This window comes from Schistocerca nitens, chromosome 2 (assembly GCF_023898315.1).
Source record: "Schistocerca nitens isolate TAMUIC-IGC-003100 chromosome 2, iqSchNite1.1, whole genome shotgun sequence".
NCBI lineage: Eukaryota > Metazoa > Arthropoda > Insecta > Orthoptera > Acrididae > Schistocerca > Schistocerca nitens.
The window spans coordinates 522,651,231-522,674,489 of NC_064615.1; the positions used below are offsets into that span (position 1 = coordinate 522,651,231).

General features: G+C 41.7%; 1 protein-coding gene across 4 annotated transcripts in view; it reads right to left on the reverse strand.

The window, feature by feature from the left end:
• The window catches only part of LOC126236505 (pleckstrin homology-like domain family B member 1), a 1,102,343-nt gene that overhangs the window by 213,635 nt on the left and 865,449 nt on the right, over window positions 1-23,259 (reverse strand). For all 4 annotated transcript variants that reach the window (XM_049945868.1, XM_049945867.1, XM_049945865.1 and 1 more), the window contains one exon: window positions 20,998-21,133. In XM_049945868.1, coding sequence (XP_049801825.1) covers window positions 20,998-21,133 — 136 coding nt within the window. The remainder of the gene's footprint in view (window positions 1-20,997; window positions 21,134-23,259) is intronic.

The following is a 23,259-nucleotide window of genomic DNA, read 5'->3' on the forward strand; positions in this document are numbered from 1 at the left end:
AGGTCGTGAAATATGTGGAAGCAAACACCTTGCAACCAGCAGGAAGCGTTATCGTCTGGGGTTGTTTTTCTGGGATTCATTGGGTGAACTCGTTATTCTGGAAGGCACAATGGATCAATACAAGTATGCATCTATCCTTGGGGACCATGTCCACTTCTGGATGCAGTTTGTTTTTCCTCGGCAAGATGTCATCAACCAGCAGGACGACGCAATGTGTCACTCGGCTCGCTATGTACGTGCGTGGTTTGAAGAGCACCAGGATGAATCTTCTGATAATGGTTGGATGAACAATTTTTCTCGGTTTATGTGAAAAGCTATGGCGATATTCTTCGCTCGTTTTAGTGTCTTCATGTTGAAAACACTGCTTTGGATTTTACGCTTTGTGCAATTTATCCATAGGGATACACTGCCATCAACCTGAAAACGCTACAGTGGTATCTCATAGACACCAAAGCAGATCGATTTCTCGACTCCGTAGTCAAAGGGCGTGGTATCCACCACGAATATGTTTTAGGGAAATGGATCACATCATGGACACTGTCTTTTCTGTCTTCCACTGCCGTTACTATTTGGTGTGTGTTTACTGATAGTTGGGTGTCTGACGCATCCAATTTTCAATACCAGTGAGACTCTTGCAGCACGTAGGGTGAGGAATTTCCATACTGCAATTACGCTATATATTGGGTATCATCAGTTTTTATGCTTTAATGCTCCAAAAATGCACAAGTACTCTTCCTAGAATTAATTTCTACACCTCCCGTCCGGTCAAATTCAGCCACATGTTCGGAATTTCATTTAAACCACCCAGAACACAGGCAAAATCAATTCACTGTGGATGTCCAGAACTACAGGTACCTACAGGTTAGTTTTCCGGGTTTAATATTAAATATCTGCGGACGTATTCTTGAGTACGAGACTCCATAATATAGGTCGGAAGACTTCAGAGGATTAAAAATGTGTTTGGTTTGGTCGTAGTCGCTGCCAGACCAGATATCCAGCAGTACTGCAGAAGAATAGTAAGCATTGGTAAACTTGTGCTGAGTCCATATTGTATTTCCAGGGAGTAAAGATTTATTTTACTAACAAACAATGTTTAACTTAATCTTCGTTCCGTCTGTGCTTCACTTTTATTAAATACTACCGTAGATACAAGGCTCAACGCTCCATTTCGAGGCAGTCTATTGCTTCCTTCGCTTCTGAGACTCCTTACGTAGGCTCAAGAAAAGTGCTACGACTTTTCATTCTATTGCCTTACTGCCTGATCTCTTAATGGCACAAAGAAGATGGCACGCGCGCCCACACACACACACACACACACACACACACACACACACACATACAGAGAGAGGGAGGGTGGGAGGGAGGGGGAGAGGGAGAGAGAGAGAGGGGGAGGGGGAGAGAGAGAGAGAGAGAGAGAGAGAGAGAGAGAGAGAGAGAGAGAGGTAGGTACGCGGGGGAGGGGTGGAGGAAGGGGGCAATCGCTTGCACACAGAGGGTAGCAGCAAGGGCAGTGGATGGGCGCCGAATCTAGCACTGGTGAGTGTGAAAGCCCGCCTGTACACTGGAGGGAAACACGGACTCCAAAGAGGAGCGTGTCGAGTTTTGCGACTGCAGAACGTAGAATTTCACGTTACCGAGAATCGCCGAACGTGAAGAACAGAATCGAGTGTATCGGTTTTTGCCGCTATGACATGAAACGTAAAGCAACGTTGTGAAAGATCTCTTTTACGTCAACGGCCCAACCAAGCAAATGCCGTAGTGGAACACAGCTTTATGAAGCAAAAGTGCAGTTTTTGGTGACTTTCGTATTATAACTTACATAAGAAAATACGCTGTTCCAAGGCATCGGAGCATTAATTATCTTCTAAAAATGCATTGTCTTTGGTATGATTTGTTGTGATAAAATAACGGGAAATAATACGCCAGTGGTTAAAAGAGCTACTATTCCTGTAAAAGCAAAGGAATGGACGGGAACATAAATCTTCAAGATGTCTACTTAAGCAGTGACTGTGTGTACTTCCACTGACTACGCTGTAACGAAAACTTTTCCTGATGAACGTGGAAGGTATGGATGCTGGAACTACGAACTCTGAATTCGTCAGCGAGGCGTTCCACAAATAGTAAACTCACCGGACAAAATATTAGTCACCGTCCTAAAATAGTTCACCGGTCGTTTTGGAGGGAGAGGAGGGAGGGTGTTGGCAGAACGTGACGGTCGGTTTCATGGAATCAAGTGGTATGATGGGTGGACATGCAGGCGTGACAGAGTGGCAGAAACGAGCTATTGCGTTTGGAAGTGCCCATAACCACACCGCCAATGAAATTACTCGATTTGTTTTAGTATCAATGCGGACTGTCCAACATATCTATAAGGAAGCCATGTAACACGGTATAAGAACTTCGATCGTAAAAAGACGACCAGGCAGGGACCAGAGGCAACCGTCAACGCCTTGTCAATGGCATTCGATTTCAGAAATGACAGGAATTGTTACTGCCAATGAATGCAGATCCATTTCAACCATTTCATGCATAAACAATGAGAATGAGTCTGCAAGTAATTGACACTTTGAGTAGGGTACCGCAAATGGTTCAAATGGCTCTGAGCACTATGGGACTTAACATTAGGGTACCTCGCAACAGACCTTTGCTCGCAGCGTCACAAAGGTGGATGTCTCAGTGGGCAAACAGGACAGAACCTGCAGAGTAGACGGCTGGAGGTGTGTAGCGTCGTCCGATGAGTCGCGACTTCGCCTGTCTCCAATTATGCAAGGTGTCGAGCGCACTGGCGGCCCAGTGAGGTATTTAGCCCACGGCGTACTGAGGCTGTACTCTGATGTTTTGGGGGTATTTTTCCTATCATGACGTGGGCCCACGATTTCAGGTTACCTTGAACGTGAACGAGGACGTTTATTTCATCATTCTCGGTGGCTAAGTGTTTATCTTTCTTCCACAAATTCGTGAAGAGTGTACAGTGGACACTCCGGTCCCCTGAGAAACTAACAGCTGCACGCACAGGTTCCTGGTTTGACGAACACTCTGGTCCCCTGAAATACGAACAGCTGCGTTCACACAGCTGCACACATAGGTTCCTGGTTTGACAAACACTGAAGCTCACTACAGCACCTCGTCTGGCCCGCTAAATCACCCAATGTTAATCGCAGTGCGGTAGCGTTCTCGCTTCCCACGCCCGGGTTCCCGGGTTCGATTCCCGGCGGGGTCAGGGATTTTCTCTGCCTCGTGATGGCTGGGTGTTGTGTGCTGTCCTTAGGTTAGTTAGATTTAAGTAGTTCTAAGTTCTAGGGGACTTATGACCACAGCAGTTGAGTCCCATAGTGCTCAGAGCCATTTGAACCATTTTTTTGTTAATCGCAAATAAATGTCTAGGACTATTTGGAATACCGGTTGGAATGTAGCAATCAACGTCGCCACTGTCTGATACCTCTATAGGATCTAATCATCGACGAGCGGCTTAGGATGCATATACGAACTTGTTGACACTTCCTCAATGAAGTGATCTCATTACCATGATTAGAAGCGGCGTTACAAGGTATTTGCATCGTTCCTCCTGGAGGTGACCAATTTTTGACCTCGTCTCATCTACATCCAAACTGATACTCTGTAAATGCCTGGCACAGGATTCATCGAAGCACCTTCATAATAATTCTCTATTATTCTACTCTCGAACAGCGCACGGAAAAAACGATTACCCAGATCTTTCTGTTCGAGCTCTGATTTCCCTTATTTTGTTGTGATGATAGTTTCTCACTATGTAGGTCGGCATCAACAAAATATTTTAGCATTCGGAGGAAAAAAGTTTGTGCTTGAAATTTCGTGAGAAGATTCCGCCGCAACGAGAAACGCCTTTGTTTTAATTATGATGTCCACTCCAAATCCTGCGTCAAGTCCGTGACACTCTCTCCCCTATTTCTCGATAATACAAAATGTTCAGCTCTTCTTTGAACTTTCTCGGTGTACTTCGTTAATTCTATCTTGTAAGGGTCCCACACCGCGCAGCAGTACTCCGAAAGATGACGGACAAGCGTGGTGTAGGCAGTTTCTTTAGTAGATCTGTTGCGTCTTCTAACTGTTCTGCCAATCAAACATTGTCTTTGGTTCGCCTTCCCCCACAGCATTTTCTGTGTGTTCTTTCCAAATTAAGTTGTCCGTAATTGTAATTCCTAGGTATTTTGTTGAATTTACGGTCTTTAAATTTGATTGATATATCGTGTAACCGAAGTTTTACGGATTCCTTTGCACTCATGTGGATGACCACACACTCTTCATTATTTAGGATCAATTGCCAATTTTCGCGCCACACATCTTTTCAAAATCGTTTTGTAATTTGTTTTGATCTTCTGATAGCTTTGCTAGGCGGTAAACGACAGCCTCATCTGCAATCGACCTAAGACGGCTGCTCAGATTGTCCCCTAAATCGTTTATATAGATAAAGAACAGCAGAAGCCCTGTAACAGTACCTTGGGGGACGCCAAAAATCACTTCTACTTGATTCGATGACTTTCCGTCAATTACTACGAACTGTGACATCTCTGACAGGAAACCACGAATCCAGTCACATAACTGAGACGATATTCCATAAGCATGCAATTTGATTACAAGCCGTTGTGAGGTACAGTGTCAAAAGCCTTCTGGAAATCTAGAAATACGGAATAAATCTGAAATCCCTTGTCAATAGCACTGAATACTTCGTGTGAGTAAAGAGCTGGTTGTGTTTCACGTGAACAATGTTCTCTAAATCCATGTTGACTATGTGTCAATAGGCCGTTCTTGGTTCAAATGGCTTTGAGCACTATGGGACTTAACTTCCGAGGTCATCAGTCCCCTATAACTTAGAACTACTTAAACCTAACTAACCTAAGGACATCACACACATCCATGCCCGAGGCAGGATTCGAACCTGCGACCGTAGCGGTCGCGCGGTTCCAGACTGTAGCGCCTAGAACCGCTCGGCCACCCCGGCCGGCAATAGACCGTTCATAATGTACGAGCGCAATATATATTCCAGAATCCTGCTGCATATCGAAGTTAATGATACAGACCTGTAACTTAGTGGATTACTCCTACGGTCTTTCTTGAATATTGGTGTGGCCTGTGCAATCTTCCAGGTTTTGGGTACGGATCCTTCGTCGAGCGAACGGTTGTACATTATTGTAAAGGACGAAACTATTGCATTAGCATACTCTGAAAGGAATAAATGAAATGAGCGTATGGCATTGCTGGCCGGGAGGCCCCGTCCGGGGAAGTTCGGCCGCCAAGTGCAAGTCTTACTTCAGTCGACGCCACATTGGGCGATGAGGATGAAATGATGATAAAGATAACGCAGCACCCAGTCCACGAGCGGAGAAAATCTCCATCCCGGCCGGTAATCGAACCAGGGCCCGCTGCACGGGAAGTAAGCACGTTACCACCCAGTTAAGCAGGCGGGCACATTTGAACATACTGTGAACTGGCATACAGTCTGGACCGGAAGACTTGCTTTTAATAAGTGATTTAAGTTGCTTCAGTACTCCGACTATGTCTACTTCTAAGTTACTCATGTTGAAGCTGTTCTTGATTCGCAATCTGGAATATTTACTTCGTCTTCTTCCGCGAAGGAATTTCGAAAGGCTGTGTTTAGCAACTCTGACTTAGCAGCACTGTCATCGATAGCATCCCTTGAGCTTATGTTTGGTCGAGCACTGTGTTCGAATTTCGACTATCTGTGGTTCAAATGGCTCTGAGCACTATGGGACTCAACTGCTGTGATAATTAGCCCCCTAGAACTTAGAACTACTTAAACCTAACTAACCTAAGGACATCACACACATCCATGCCCGAGGCAGGATTCGAACCTGCGACCGTAGCAGTCGCACGGTTCCGGACTGCGCGCCTAGAAACGCGAGACCACCGCGGCCGGCCGACTATCTGTGCTCGGGTTCCGACGGAGAACTTAATTTTTCACTCTTCATAATACCGAAAAATCTTTGTGAGCCACACACTGTGACCTACCCTGTGGTCGAAGAAATTTTGTCTAGGCGAATATTAAATATTTTTAAAGTTCTTTTTTTCAGTAAATTCAACGCCCTTGAATCCACCAACTTCTCCGCACCGCTCTTCAGTAGTTTCTCCATCTATCTTTGATAAATACCAGTGAAGCTGACGCAGCTGTTTTCCGAAACAAAATAGGTGTTAGCGTTGTACCAGACGTAGCTGCTAACAGTTGCCTGAGGGCGCTGCAGTCTAGACCACGTTCGCGATCCCGTACCTCGTGATCCCATCTGGGTGCTCCCTACCCCGCTGGGAACCGTGTCACCGCCTCCATATCTGCGCTAAAGTGTCGTTTGAAGACGGCTTACGAACCTTCAGTGCAAACGGGGCGGGCGGGACACGGTGGTGGCGTCTCGTATATTTAGCCGCGGATTCCATGCGCGTGAGGCAGCCGCAGCGACAGGTTGTAAAGTGGCTGCACCTGCCACGCGATGTCAACACGCGCGCGCACGTGCCAAGTCCGAGGGCTCCCAGTGCCGACGCGGTGACTGCGTGATTCAAGGCGATCGCCACTATCCCAACAGTCGCCACAGTCACGCATCCGTTTAACACCAGCCTGGGTAAGTAACATACTACGTGGCAATACCTTTCCATACGGTGCTGCACTGCCGTTTACTAAGCAAATACGAGCTTTCCGACTATAGGTCCAGATTTGTGATTATTTTTCCTTGTAGATGGAACAACCGTACACGTCGTTCTTAACGGTAAAAAAATCTACAGATGTATAAATGATCTCTGGAGAACTCCAACACAGTATCATGTTGATTTTATTGTTTACAGCCGCGCGGAGTGGCTGCGAGGTTTGAGGCGCAATGTCACGGACTACGCGGCCGCTCCCGCCGGAGGTTCGAGTCCTCCCTCGGGCTTGAGTGTGTGTGTTGTTCTTAGCATAAGTAAGTTTAAGTAGTTTGTAGGTCTAGGGACCGATGACCTCAGCAGTTTGATCCCTTAAGAATTCACATACATTTGAACATTTTTTTGTTTACAGTCCAAAAAGCTTCGAAACTGGATAAATAAAGAATAGAGGACGTATTTGACAAAAAAACAGCTTCCAACTGCATATGAACCTTTACTTACGGAACACGACCGGTTTCGTGATATCAAATAACATCACGAGACGCGCATAAATCGTTAATATATGAAGCGCATGAGATGGGAAGTAAAACGACCCAACCTCTTCTAAATTAAATGAAGGAGGCCTCATGCGGGGGGAGTTCGGCCGCCGTATTGCAAGTCCTTTTTAGTTGACGCCACTTCGGCGACTTGCAAGTCAATGATAATGAAATGATGATGAAGGACACACAACACCCAGTCATCTCGAGGCAGAGAAAATCCCTGACCCCGCCGGGAATCGAACCCGGGACCCCGAGCGCGGGAAGCGAGAACGCTACCGCAAGACCGCGAGCAATAAAATGTTATTTCCTGCAACAAGCAGGACCCACACATCAGATTCATCAGCTGAAAAAAGTTGGCATGTTAAAGCCGCGTTAATGTCACATTAGGAGGAGGCGGACAGCGTCCCTCCAATCGCTTCACCATACAGGGTGTCCTACATAAAGCCGGTAGGCCTCGCGCCCGAGATTCAAGTAACAATGAACTAACTAAAAGAAAATAGATAAAGGTAACGCTGAAAGAGTTGTAGTTAACTGTTTATGAGAGACTTTGGAGGTGGTGGCCACGGGCGCCCAGGCATCGCTGTCTTCGTGTGATAATGTCACCATCAGCACGCTAAATTCTGCAGGGGTGATGATGTTAATCTCTCTAGTAATTTTCCGTTTAAAATCGCCTATTGTGCGAGGGCTGTCAGCATAAACTTCGCTTTTTAGTGTGCCCATAAATAAAAATCGCACGATGTTAAGTTCGCGGTCTTGGGAGGCCAAAGGTATCTACTGACACATCTATCTTCAGAGAACACGTTGGTGATGTAAGCCATACTTCAGCTGGATGCGTAATCGGTTGCTCCATGTTGTTGAAATACTGCATATTACTTCTCTGCACCTGTTAACTGCACGTAGAAAGAGTCGAAAATCTCTATATACGTGGCTTTGTTTAAGACGTAATTGAAATATTGGAGCCAATAATGTGCATGCCAGACAACGCACACCAAACACCTATCTTCTCTGAGTGGAGAGGTTCTCCATGCAGAACATGCGGGTTGTCCTGCGACCAGTATCTGTGGTTCCGGGAGTTAACATAAGCTGACGAATGAAACAAGGCCTCATCTGACATGATGTGAAGGAAAAGGTCCAAGTGACCATAACCAACAGATATTAACAGCCAGTCACAATAATGAACACTTTTTTTAATCCTGATCCTCAGGATTGCACGACACTCACACGATATGCTTTTAATTTCACATCTTTTAGTACACGATGACACGAGCTACACCAATCTGCTGTGATAGCACCCTTATCGACTTGCGGGAAAATCTCGTTATGTGCACGCAAATTCTGTTTATAGTTTCAGGTGTCATCACTATCGGTCGCCTACTCCTCTGCACATTCTTAACAGATCCTACAGCCCTCCATTTCTTGTACATATCTTGCATATTTCTGGCTGTGGTGAGTTTCCTACCAGGGTACGTCGTTGATACACATTCCTTGATGGAGCCTTCACCGTAACAGTTCGCTGTTCTAATGCAAATTGCCACACTTCTGTAACAACTGAACAACACGAGCTTGTCACAACGACTGACGCACGACCACGCAGCTGCACTCAACTTTGAGGCAGCGTAGACAACTTTCGAGCTAGTGTTGCCACTTCACAAGCAAATGAGACTCGAGATGATTGATCACTACGTGAGGGGTTTCGGTTTTATATGGGGCACCATGTACGACGTTCAAAAATGCCTGTTTTTCCAACTGGTGAATTTGATTCGTGACGCCCTGCTTGTTGCGGGTAACAGCATTTTATTTAGAGTGGGCAAAGTCCCCCTCCTTCCCATCTCTTGGTTTTAAAGTTTTAGCGGTGTATGTACACCAGAGAATGTGATTTGATATCACAAAACCGGTGATGTGTCTTTAAATAAAGGTTCATATACGGCTGGAAGCGGTTTATTTGTCAAATATGGATTACTTCAGCTGCGGTTGCCCACAACATAAAACTACAAGTAAATAGAGGATAGTGAAAGTGGTTGTTTTAATGCTTCAGGTGTTCTAAATATTATCCCCCCTCATTTCAGAATAACGCACAGAACTTTCATACAACCATGTACAGCTGCCAGGAAAGCCCTTCTTTGGTTACGTCAAAGCGTGGACCTGTCATGTAAATTTCTGTACTTGCTAAGTATTGTCACTCGTGATTTTTTTTTCAGAAAAGGCCTATCCACGTTTTGCGTTTCAATAAAGTCGCGACAGACGTTCACGTGTCGTTCGTTTTGCTCGGGAGTCTACACAGGATGTAGATATGTTGCTCCATTGTGATTTGTGACACAACAACGTTGACACATTATGGCCGCGCAGTCACTACTTAACACCGCCTGCTCACAACTGACTCGTAGAATGCACATCTGTTGTTTACAATTGTTAGTTCTGCTGTTACAGTGGTTATTGTGCTGACATCACTTACACACCAGGAACAAAACCTGTCTCTGAGCTTACACGAGGGTTGGATAAAAAGTATTTGAAACTCTGCCGTAATATGAAAAGTGTGTCTCAAATTGCTTGCGCTCTGTCTGTAGCTGACAGCAGGTCAGTTGAAGTATTGCAGTGAACGGCGATGGCTGTATTTGCGTCAGTTGCAGTGTGTACCGTCTCAAAGTGCCAGAGGCCAGTTCAAGCGCCCTAACAGTTGGTCAGTGCAGCCTACTAAGCAGTTTATTGCGACATCATCGTCATCCCGCACCGAGAAGAAATTGCACCTTCTGGCACTGCATCTCAATCATCCTTCACGAGAATGCACGATGAAACACAGAGAACCACGTGCAGGAACTCCTAGCGTACGTGGGGGTGGGAGATATTGGAACATCCATCGTATTCACCCTGTAGGAGTTAGTGCTACTACGGTCTGTTCACAAAAATAAAGAAACCTCTCTGAGGCACGCGCTGCAACACAAGAGAAGACATCATCCGTGCCGTAGGTCGGCCTTTGCGCGACGCTGACAGAGATGGAAGCGCTATGGTGTACGACGCCTTCCATCTGTGTGGGGGGAAGGTGATCGAGATGTGGGGCGATTATACTGAGTGCGTGTAATACGGTGAACGTCTGTCAATAAAGTGTGGTATGAATTATAACAGTGTTGCCGCTACTGTTTCCCAACCCATGTATAATGAAGTAATCAGTCTTTGTCGGTTACCACGAATAAAATACTGGCAGAAGTAAAGCTGTGAGTACCGGGCGTGAGTCGTGCTTCGGTAGCTCAGTTGGTAGAGCACTTGCCCGCGAAAGGCAAAGGTCCCGAGTTCGAGTCTCGGTCGGGCACACAGTTTTAATCTGCCAGGAAGTTTCATATCAGCGCACACTCCGCTGCAGAGTGAAAATCTCATTCTGGACGAATAAAATACTTTGCGATTAAGAATGACACTTTATTAAAACTGAATTTGGATCACTGTTTCCCAACCACGTTATCAAAAGCGAAAATCAAAACGTCGGAAGCTCCGTTAGGTTGCTCGCAGACAGTGCACCTGTCTATAGGACGGTAGCAATGCCCAAAGACGGTAGCGAATTGTAGGGAGACCTGCAACGGCAATTTGATCAGGGACTATCAGCTGACCCTCAACGTAAATGAATGTAATGTTTTGCCCATAAGTGGGCGAGGAAATGTGTCAGTTTTCTAACACGCTATTGGTGACAAACCAGTAGAAGCAGAAAACACGAGGTCTGTTCAAAAAATTCGTAATATCGCGCCAATGGTGTGTTGGAGCAAAATGCTGTTGGTATCCGTGCACTCTCCTGTGTGTAATGTGTAACTGCCGGATGTTTCATTGTTGTATATCCATTAGTTATTGTTCAGTGCTGTATTGAGTAGGACATTGTGTCGCACAGTTTGCGAATTTAGAGAAGACAATGTTAGAGGAGCAACGCGTCTGCTTTAAATTTTGCGTGAAACTCAGAAATCCTTTACGGAGACACACCAAATGTTGCAAGAAATCTATGGTGATGAGTGCTTACGCCGTAGTCGGTGTTACGAATGGTTCACATGGTTCAAAATTTGTCAGACGGAAGTTAAAGATTACCCTCGTTCAGGACTCTCTTCGATGTCTATCGACGACGCTCATGTCAGGCACGTAAATGAAATTGTGCGTGTCAATCGAACACTGACTGTCAGAGAGATTGCAGAAGAATGTAAAATTTCAGTTGGATCATGTTATAAAATCCTGACAACATCTTGGAATGCATCATCTTGTCGCCAAGTTCGTACCACGGCTCAAGAGTTAAGACCAGAAAGATTTTCGCCTCGCAATCTGTAAAGAGCTTTTGGATCGCGCAAATGAGAACGAGATGATGGTGATATGACATGGGTCTATGGTTATGATGTTGGGACCGAGGTTCAGACTTCAGAATGTGTTGGGGAAAGCTTCTCCAAGACCAGAAAAAGCTCGTCAGGTCAGGTCAGAATAAGTAAAAAGTAAGCGTAGAAAAATTTTGTGGACAAAGTTCCGGAATTTTTTTAACAGACTTCGTATTGGGAAAGTACCTGAAGGTAACCATCTGTAGGGTCTTTCAAGCAGAATGACCACACAAACAAACTGTAGGAAAACCAGATTCCAGGGGTTGGGAGAATCTCTAGACAACCCAATTCATCCACAAAAGAAATGGCTTTTTGTGTACTGGTTATCAGTCTGGAACCCTTTAGCATGTTGGGTTACTAGGAGAGAGAGGAATATCGAATGCAGAGCGAAATATTTCGTCACGGGGTCGATTATTCAGCTCGAGTGTTACTGCAGTTCTCAACAAGCTCCAGCAGCTCATCCTATGAGAGAGGCGTTTTTCATCACAGAGATTTACTGTTAAAGGACATACATCAGAGGAAAAGTCGGCCAACATATTACATCACATTGACCATGAAGATGGTTCAAATGGCTCTGAGCACTATGGGACTAAACATCTATGGTCATCAGTCCCCTAGAACTTAGAACTACTTAAACCTAACTAACCTAAGGACATCACACAACACCCAGCCATCACGAGGCAGAGAAAATCCCTGACCCCGCCGGGAATCGAACCCGGGAACCCGAGCGTGGGAAGCGAGAACGCTACCGCACGACCACGAGATGCGGGCTGACCATGAAGAGATAAATTGGAAGTCATACGGAAATTTATTGACAACTGTTCTTCCCATGTGTCATTCGTGAATGGAGCAGGAAACGATGGGAGGAAGTAGTGGTACCAAAAGTGCCCTCTACCACGTGTCACAAGGTGGTACGCCGAGTATATATGTGTAATAGATATGCATGTGTTCAATAATTTCAACACTGACAAAAATACTACATTAATGAAATGTATCTGTAAATGCATGGCTTGATTAATGCCTCACATAAAGTGGGACGTAGAGCTGCTAAGGACACCCAGTTGGCTTTGCTCATACTGCTCATGGATAGTTTATCCGGAGACAGAGGTTTCGCGCAATTTCAAAGTGTCCAGCTTGTTGCTCCTCAACAGTGAGTGCAGGAAGTTCACATAGGTGTGGATCAACCTGACCATGCTGTTTGCGTCTGAAGTTTTTGATATGAGGGTTACTGGGATGAAATCTCCAGTAGGCTGTAAATAGCAGTTTAAGCAAATTTATTAATAATCTTTAAACTACACCTTTGCAGTTCTTCTCTATGAACTATTCACACTGAGAAGATGGAAAGTACTGGAAGCTTTTTCAGTTGGTACTAGGAGTATGACCTTTGACTGACGTTCACTTGTTTCCCATCACTAGTGAGCATATCTACAAATTTAAACCATTTTGAATTCAATTACAAACAACATTTTTGTTATCTCTAACTTCGCGTGTTAGTGTACTTTCCTTTACGAGTAGGGGAAGGTGGGGTAAAGTGGCCGGAGCAGGAAAAGTGGACATCACAAAATTTTTGCACTTAACAATGCTGCTGCCTGCCTAGAAGTGGTCAAAATAGTTCTGTTATACATCACCATTGTTGTCAGTAAGGTTGACGGAGGAAGCTTGTTCCGTTATTTTTTAATAAAACGTGTCTGATTTTCAGTCGTCTGATGTAAAGTAAGTCATTTACATTGTTCTTGTTACTTTACCTAAGTGCAGTGTTATAAGTTTTTTACAGTATCAGTGTTTAAACAACATCCTTTGGCCTGCGAATATACTGTAGTAACTTGTTTATTTCTGTCGCCAAGCTGGCCACTTTTCCCAATAGTTCATTTTTCATGTTTACTTCAATAAGAGCTGGTTACTTCCCATTAATCAATCCTACAGATTGACTTCTAAAACCTGTTACACACAAAGCTACCACACTCATCATTCTGTCCCTTTGTGACGATTTTGGATTAATAACCCATCTCTGGTCTGTAATATTTGGCCTAATACAAAGATCCGATTGAAAATGGTCTGTTGCAGTCACCTGGCATTATATCGTATAGAGAAACGGCGATTCGAGCTAGCACGCATGGGCTATTTTAGTCACTATGACTGTTCCGTCACTCTTGTCCAGTCTGTAGATATTTACGTAGATGCGGGCATGTTACGACGTGACAGCCGGGTGGCCCATTTGTCTGCCACCCCTCGGAAAAGCCTGTGACAAAGCTATAAATGCATCGCAAAGTTTTGATTCCCCCCCCCCCTCCCCCCTTTAATCCGCCCTTGCCCATGCATAATTAACTCACAAAAAGAAACTTGCTAAGAACACATGAAGACAAAACTAAATACCTGGTTACTACTAGAATGCCAACAGCATTAGATCAGGAAATGTTAAGAGTTGGAGACATGCAGTTTGAAAAAGTGAACACATTTAAGTACCTAGGCGTGGACATCACTTCGAGAAATGGGATTGAATCCGAACTGAAGAAGAGATTACGGGCGGGAAATGCGTGCTACTTCTCACTGAATAGATTACTTTCATCACGGATATTGTCTAGGAATTTAAAGATTAGAATATACAAAACTATTATTCTATCAGTTATGTTGTATGGGTGTGAGACTTGGTCTCTCAATGTGCAAAATGAAAATCCGTTTCGAGTATTTGAAAACAAAATTTTGAAGAAAATTGTCGGAGCGAAAAGGGATGAAAGCGGAGAGTGGCGAAAACTGCATAATGAAGAGGTTCATGATCTCTATTCAAGCCCTGACATAATCAGTATTATTAAATCACGTAGGCTGCGATGGGCGGGTCACGTAGCTCGAATAGATGAGGGCAGGGCAGCGCGCAGAGTATTGGTAGGGCACCTAGAAGGAAAACGTCCTGTGGGGAGACTGAGGCGTAGGTGGGAGGACAATGTGAAGGCTGATTTGGGGAACCTAGGTATTGAAGGTGAATGGAAGGAAATAGCCCAAGACAGGGACAGATGGCGAAAATATGTTGCTGCGGTAATGGACTCTCGAGTCCGGTATGACCAGTGAGTAAGTAAGTAAGTATTAAAGATTTTATAGTCATAACATATTACGTTCTTTTGTTCTGTGAAGTGCACGGTTTTACATTTCTGAATATTATAGCAAGTTGCCAATTTGTGCGCCACTTTGAAATCCTTCCAGATCTGACCAAATATCTGTGCATCTCCGTTCAGACAGTAAATTGCTTCGTTGTGTAAAACTGCATCTATGGAAAGTCTAAGGCTACTACCAATATTGTCTGCAATGTCATTAATATGCAACATGAACAGCTAAGGAACCAAGACACTTCCCTGTGGTACACCTGAAATTATTTCTGCATCTGTTAATGACTCATCATCTAACTCTGCATCCTCCCTACCAAAGAATACTCAATCCAATCACAAATTTTGCTTGAAACTCCATACAATAATAAGCCTAGGTGTGATACTGAGACAAATGCTTTTCAGATGTCGGGAAATACTGCATTTACCTGATTGCCTTGACCCACAGCTTTCAGTACGTCATGCGAGAAAAGTGTGGGTTGGGTTTCTTGCGATCAATGTTTTGTAAATCCGTGTTGGCTGGTATGGAGAAGGTCATTCTGTTTGAGATACCTCACTATGTTTGATCTTGGAACACATTCTAATATTCTGTGACAAATGGATGTGGACGGTCCTTTTGTGGATCACTTCTGCTACTTTTTTGTAGACAGGTGTGACCTTTGCTTTCTTCCAACTTCTGGACACTGTTTTTTGTTAGAGGATTCTATGATGTGTTACAATTAACACAGGGGCTAGCTAAATTCAGCTGCAAAATTGGGTATGCAATCAGAGAGAGATTCCATTGGGCCCTAGGACTTTGTACAGTTTTATCTACTTCAGAAGTCTCTCAATGCCACTGACACTAATACTTATTCCACTCATATTTTCAGTGGTACGAGAATTAAATTGTGGCAATACTCCTGGATTTTCCATTGTAAAAGAATGCTGAAAATAGAGTTATGCACTGCTTTCGGTTTGCTACTCTCAGTTTCAGTGCTTTCTTTTCTGTTTTAAAAGTAATAGGCTGACTTTGTATGATGCTTTCTTTCAGAACATTGGAGAATTTTCTATTGCATTGTTTCAATTTTGGCATGAATTTGAGGGTTTTCAGTATCACCCATCATTACCAGGGAAAATTAAGCTGTATGAATCATTGAGTTTAATAAAGAGCATAAATTTTACCAGAAACTCTTAGCGTTTTTGGTCCCATAAATAGTGCAACATATTCAGGCTTCGATAATTACAATCACTGTGGCAGTAATATGTTGGTTCCACATGTTATAGTTTTGTTTCCAGTAGTTGCAGCTGAGATTTTGATAAATGACATTGTATAAAGACCTATGTCTGTGACAGAATAACGTAAAGTGGAAAAAAAAAGAAATTGTTGAAAGACTTCTCATTCCTTGAAGGACAGGGTGAATATATTGGTTGTAGAGTTTGTGGTGCAAAATTTATCATTGGGGACATTATTCAAAATAGATCATTGAGACTTAGTTGATAACTGTCAGTGGAGACAGTCACAAATGTGGAAAAACAGACTACTGCACAAGTAAGTAGCTGCATTTACATATCAAACTGTGATGGACTGCAATGCTAATATGACTAAAATGTTACTCAGTCAGAAATTTTCAAGCTCCCGAACTAAAATGAAATTAATTATTATATATGTAACTGTGCTATTTGCTATGGAAAACCTGTTAATAATCTTTGAGTTGCATAATTTATTTCAGTAATTTCCAATTTCTCCAGCCAGTCTGTTTAATAGTTGTTTGTTAGAACACAAGTACTTTAATTATTGTGATGAACCTACTCAGTCAAATTCAGTTCAAAACCTCAAAAATTTGTATTGGTGTACAAGTCATAGGCCCAGTGAGATAAATGTATTACAAGTACTGACTGATATACTTAACATTGGATTGCTGCAGAGTTTTTGAGCATATTCTAAGTTCAAATATAAATTTTCATGAGACAGAAAGGTTTCTGTCCACAAGTCAGCATGGATTTAATAATCATCACTCGTGCTTGCCTTTTTCTCATATGATATCCTGCAAACAATGGATGAAGGCCAACAGGCAAGTTCCATGCTCCTAGATTTCTATAAGTAATGTGACACAGTAGCCCACTGCAGACTGTTAATGAAGGTCTGGGAATATGGAATAGGTTCCCAGATAAGTGACTGGCTCACATACTTCTCAAACAGGTGAACTCATTTTGCTGTCCTGAGCATCATCAAGAGTTTCCCAGGAAAGTATAACAGCCCCACTCTCGTTCTCTATGTATGTAAGTGATCCAACATTTTGGGTGAGCAGCAGCCTATGACTATTCATTGGAGATGCTGTAGTGTATGTGAAAGCGTCATCGTTGAGTTACTGTAGGATGATACAGACTGACCAGGACAGAATTTCTAATTGGTGTGATTAATGGCTACTTTCTTTGCCTGAAAAAAAAAATTAATGCAGAGGACTAGGAAACACAAATCTGTAATATTTGAATTGAGTACAATGTGTTTAAAAAAAAATGACCTGATTTTGGATGGTAATAATTATGAAACATGGGATGTCCACCAAGGAAATATGTGTTGTTTGTATGGGCTCGTCCTGTAGTTTCAGAAAATCGCCTTTAGATGTCACTCAGTGAGTCTTCTCAGTTTTCAGTCAGTCAGAAGGAAGATGGCATCTGCTTGACAGGTGTTTTGTGTGCTGCAGTTTGCAAAGACTGAGTCAGTGATTTCCGTCCAGCGTGCTTTTTATTTTAGCATTAATCCATCTGCACCAAAAAACATTAGTCATTGGTATCACCAATCTGAAGATACAGGATGCCCTAGTAAACGTAAGGGTTCAGGTCGATCTGGCACTTCGGATGACATGGTTGGCAGAATTTGGCAAATGTTTGAGCAGAGTCCATGAAATCTACTCACCTCACAAGCAGAGAACTGGCAATGCCTCATCCAACTGTCTGGCGAATGTTAAGGTGTCATTTGGTCTATAAACCTTACAGACTACAATTAGTGCAAGCTCTTCAGGTTGGTGATAAAAAGAAACAGGTTGGCTTCAGCAATGCTCTGCTAGAGAACATGGAAGACAATACATTTTTTACCATGGTTAATTTTCAGTGATGAAGCAACATTTGATGTCAGTGGTAAAATAAACCAACATAATGTGCACATATGGGGACTCTAGAACCCTCATGATATTACTGAGTATAAATGAGACTCACCAAAAGTAAACTTTCTCGTGCCATTTCTTGTGAAAAAGTGTACGGTCCTTTTTTTATTTTATTTTATTTTTAGGAAAAATGAGCTGGAATGAGCTATTTTCAAACGCTGCAGCATTGGCTCATTCCAGAACTTCAGGAGGATTCTGATGACTTCATGTTCCAACAGGATGGAGCTCCACCACACTGGCACAACAACTGCTTTAATGATGGATAGGGCACTCAGGAACCTGAGGCACTGCCCTGCATTCTTGGCCTCAAAGACTTACACAACCCCATGTGATTTTTTCCTTGTGGGGTTATGTGAAGAAAAGTGCATTCATCTCCCCTTTACCTCATGACATACAAGATGTGAAGAACAGAATAACAGCTATCATAACTTCTGTAAAAGCAGATAAATTGTGTAAAGTGCATGACAAATTTAGCTATTGTTTAAATATTGTGTGTGCTGCTGATGGACACACAGAGCATTTGCTATAGAATAGCTAAAACTTTTAGCTTTTGTGAGTATTTTGCAATGCATCCCATGTTTGTAGTATGTTTCTAACAATAAACACAGAGTTTTTAAATCAGGTCATTCTTTATGAAACACCCTGTTGTAGTAGTGTGCTTCTGGACACAGTCAGGTCAAACAAATATTTACACATATCATTGAAAAATCATGTGAAATAGAACGTGCATGTAAGGACAGTAGTAAGGAAGTTGAATGGTTGACTTAGGTTTATTAGGAGAAATCTAGGAAAGTGTAACACAAGGGACCACCTGTCAAGCACTTGTGTAACAAACTCGAGTGCTGCTGGAGCATTTTGGATTCCTACCTGGTCAGATTGAAGGATAAAATTGATGCAATTTGCAGGCTTGGTACTAGATTTGTTACTAGTAGGTTCAATCAACACCCTAGTATTATGAGGATACTTTGTGAAGTGAAATGGGAATCCCTACAGGAAAGATGATTTTATTTTCACAAAATACTATTTAGAAAACTTAAAGCACCTGCATTTGTGGCTGATTGCAGAATGATTGTATCACAATAAATGTACATTTATATTTCATTTGTTAACATATCAATGCAACCAAACATAAAATACACTTTCCAAGGCTACGGAGAAGACTTCTTTGCTTCCAATGCAATTGCAAAATCAGATCAAAAATATCTATTTGGATTTTACTTACGTAAAGCTTTTACTGACTCTGGACTCCCTTTGTGCAGAGAGTTTTTGGAAAAGTAAATGGACCAACCTGTGCACAGTGCATCAAATTTACGAAAATGTTACTCAAGCAAATGCTGTGATGGAGTAATAAATATCATTAAAAATGAAATAAAAAAATAAAATGATTTGGATGTCAGTTGACATGTCAACTGAACCTATGAGTCATTTTATTGCTGCTGTCATTGAGGATTATTAGATCCTTCAGAAGGTGAATCAGTAAAAGTATTCCTGTTTACAACAGTGCCTGGAAAAAGTTAACTATTCAAGTGTCACATAGTTATTTAGCAATTCCTTACAGTTACTGTGACCAGAAGAAATTCAATAAAACAATGTACTGCTCTTAATCTCATATGCTTTATCATACATTAAAAAAGCAGGGATAACTTTAAAAGTGCTATTTCCAAACATACTTCAGTCTGCATAGCACACACTTTTCAGAGAGTGAAGTTTGGGTTCCTGCCACAAGCGTTCTGCCAGCTCCAAGGAATAGGGCAGCCTTTGATGAAGTCAGTGGCAATTATGGATGATGCAGTGCAAAGACTGGAGAGTGTGCCAGGGAAATAAGGTTTGTTAGTTAGGTAGAAGTTTGAAATGATGTTCTTAGAAAGTCCTGATCTTGTCAAAGTTAGAAACATGTCCAAAATTCTACAATGTCATCATTTTATTGCAGTAGAAATAGTTCGCTGTTTTAGATCAACTCCAATTACCTCTATAGATGCTGAGACATCATTTTCTTGGATGTAGAATAGATTACCTGAAAGGAGACTCGGCAGGACTCCCGAAAATTTTAAAAAGTGTTTGGGTATCGTGTGCAACCAATAAGACAACAAGGCATCGTAATACATAGGCTTTCAAGAAAATTTTTCATTTTTCCTTAATTTACTATTAGAACTCTGTTTAAGACACGAAAGTCACATTAAAAATGTAACACAATACAATGTTGATGTAAATATGTTGACTGAGTGCTTGACTGAATAGTGCAATGTAGTATATGTAAAGGTATAGTATAAGGATTTTCTATAGATTCTTTCCTTGCCAATTTTAGCTATTTATAATGCCTGTTTGCCCACCTATTTTAATGATTAGTAATGCCTAAACTTCTGGTCTTTGGCTACAAGCATGGCTCCATTTCACCACTCAACTTAGATCCCTTTCTGTTAGCTAACCCTTCTTCAGTGGTTGGATAACCTTTGAAGGTACCATATTCCAAGAGTGACACTGTATGTACTGGGCTGCCCTAGTGAACACATCATAACTTGATGTAAAACTGATCAATGTAATGTTCCTGTTAATATGCTTGGGTTTACAGCACAGGCAATCATTAAAATTCTCATTTGTTGACAACATTTGGATGCCATCCTGTGAGTTCTCAAGTTTCTAATGATACACTGTTTGCTATCTTTATTGTCAACAACATTCTGCAGCACAATGCACACCACCATACTCTGTCATCATTTTTCTGTAGAGTGTAAAAGCTGTCACTTAATTTTCTATGAGACACCTGTTGTGTTTATGAATATTTCAGTAGCCTTGTCCTACAAACCATGAAGATACGCTTCATTCACACTCACTGAAGGAATGGTAAAGTATCCCTCATGGGCATGTTTTACAGGTCTAAATGACATAATGCATCCTAAGCTTCATGTTTACAAGAATAATGGAGTACTTCTTGAATCATTTGCCTTATCACTAGTTTGAAGAAAATAAAATCTCTAGACCCTATAAAACATACCAAATGACTTTTATTTGTAATAGAGAACAACTGATTTGTTCTGCACTGCAAGAATATATTTTCTCTACAGCATAGAGTAACCTACAAAAACTATTTTCTGATTTTCATAAGTGTCTTTCTATGCAGTCAGAAGTAGATCTTCCACTCAAGAAGTTATTGGCATAAGAAATAGATAACATATGAAATTCTTACACAAATGAAACTGAAAATTCAAAGCTTTTAGTCAAAGTAAAATACTAGGAAATGAAAGTTGGAAATTCGTAAGCTCCTTACCTCTTTCTGGTCATTTTGCGTTTCATGTGTGGAGTCAGCCTGTTTTGCTTCTGCAGGTTCTACATTGGTACCACTACCTGATACCTCTGTTGCAGCAACAGCAGTCCGTTTCTCTAGAGCATCATCACTGGATGCACTGTAAAGAAACAATTCTCTCTTTCAGTAGTTCTGTCATAATTGAGCAATTTTATCAGATTTTATTATTCTGACTGAAGCTTTGTACTTTATTTATTCGCATACACCTTTTTTAAATTAAAAACATAAAAAAGCGTTTTGCCATCAGATCAGTCAGACACAAATTATTAATGTCTATGAAGTAAATATCAGATTGTAATAGACATACATTTAAGACAGTGCATAATGACAGAACATCCATACTTCTGAAAGTTTTGCCTATGTTTCCACACCAAGGAAATTAAATGCTGCAATATGCTATTATGACCCCACATAACAAAGGTTTTTCTCTAAGTTCTGAATGCCAGTGCGTACCCCATGAACTGCCTTGCCACAAATTCCAGGGATAGACATTCTGTTGTTGGTACTGATAAATGCACACAAAAATTTAGTTTCAAGCTATTAGGTGTAAATTAAGTCTGTTTAAAATTATATAGCCACACTTGAGTAGAAGTTCATTAGTGTTAATGTGCACTATCAGGAAGCTGAATAAAAACAGAAACTATACTACACCACCTCACTTCCAGTAGCTGAAGAAATTCTAATGAATGTTATTTTGACCACCTGGGTCAAGTGGCACCTCGTCAGTGTGCATTTGCAATTACACAGCAATGGATTAAAGTTATACTTTAACTGTTGTCTTGTCCATCAAATGTGATATATACAGGGTGAACCAGAATGACATTGGCAAAATTTCAGATGTTGTTCAGGGATATATTCTGAGTATTGTGGTATAAGGACCTGTGTTCTCCAGCAGGTCCTTACAAAGTGATAGTCTAATTATGATTTTATTGGTTTGTGACTCCAGTTACCTATATTTTTTGTTAAAGTATCTTCACAACATTGAAAACACCTGCACAATGCAATCATTAAAACATACAACATGAAAAACAGAGTAATACACAGATACAAAAGTGCTGTGATGTCTTTGCCATCACTGCGGGAACAGCTTGGAGTAGTGTCCTTGTGCTCCTCTTCCATTGCATTCAGTGAACCCATACACAAGGTGCATATCTGCCAATTCTTTGTCGGTAAACCTACAAATACTGCTGTGTGTCACTGTTACTGTAACTAAAGGTGGCAGAAAAACAAATCAGAGACAGAACCAATCAATACTGAATGCAAGGTTGAGAGCCAAGGGTAAAGTGGAGATTACTGATGTCAACAAGAAGTATCTGGAGTGAACAAAACAAGTTTGTTTCCAAATGAGACACACAGTGCTTCCTGTTGTCATTTGCAGTATTGTGTCAGTGAAGAACAGATTTGAAAATAAATGAGGGTAAGAAATCAGATGAAATGCAATCATTCTGTTACATGACAATGGAGACCATGGGTCCCTCATACCAAAGTACTCAGAATATGTCCCTGAACAGCACTCAAATTTTTTTCAGAGTTCTGGTTCATGCTGTATATCAATATGATATAATTTTTTTGAAAGGAAACAATAATACTCGGCAGTAACTCATTAACTCATTAGTTGTGGCATATGCTTTCAAGATTTCTGTTTTTGTTAAGAAGCGCGCGCGCGAACACACACACACACACACACACACACACACACACACACACACACACACACACACACACACACACACAGAGAGAGAGAGAGAGAGAGAGAGAGAGAGAGAGAGAGAGAGAGAGAGAGAGAGAGAGAGAGAGAGTTGGGGTACATACATAGCATCTTTACTGGATTAACAGTTTATTTTGTAATTTTTAATGATATATGGGCAGAATTAGCATTTCCAGTGAATTAGTTCACTTAGCTCTTTTAAAAATGTTATTCGACAAACACTGATTTTTCCGGAAATCAAATTATGTCAAACAGCAGAGAAACAATTACGTAAAATTTAACAACGATCTGTATTTACATGCAGCTAAAATATATTCCAAATTACAGATTTAAGAATTATCAACTGCTAAATTGTCTTTTAACTTTTGTTATTTGTATAATTATACTTAATACGATGTTCCATAAATACAATTACATGTCAATGCAGGAATATAAGGAACAAGAAGAAAGTTTTTTATGCATGCTCTGTGTCTTTAATAGAGAGACACCCCACAGAATTAACACATGCACATTCCAGA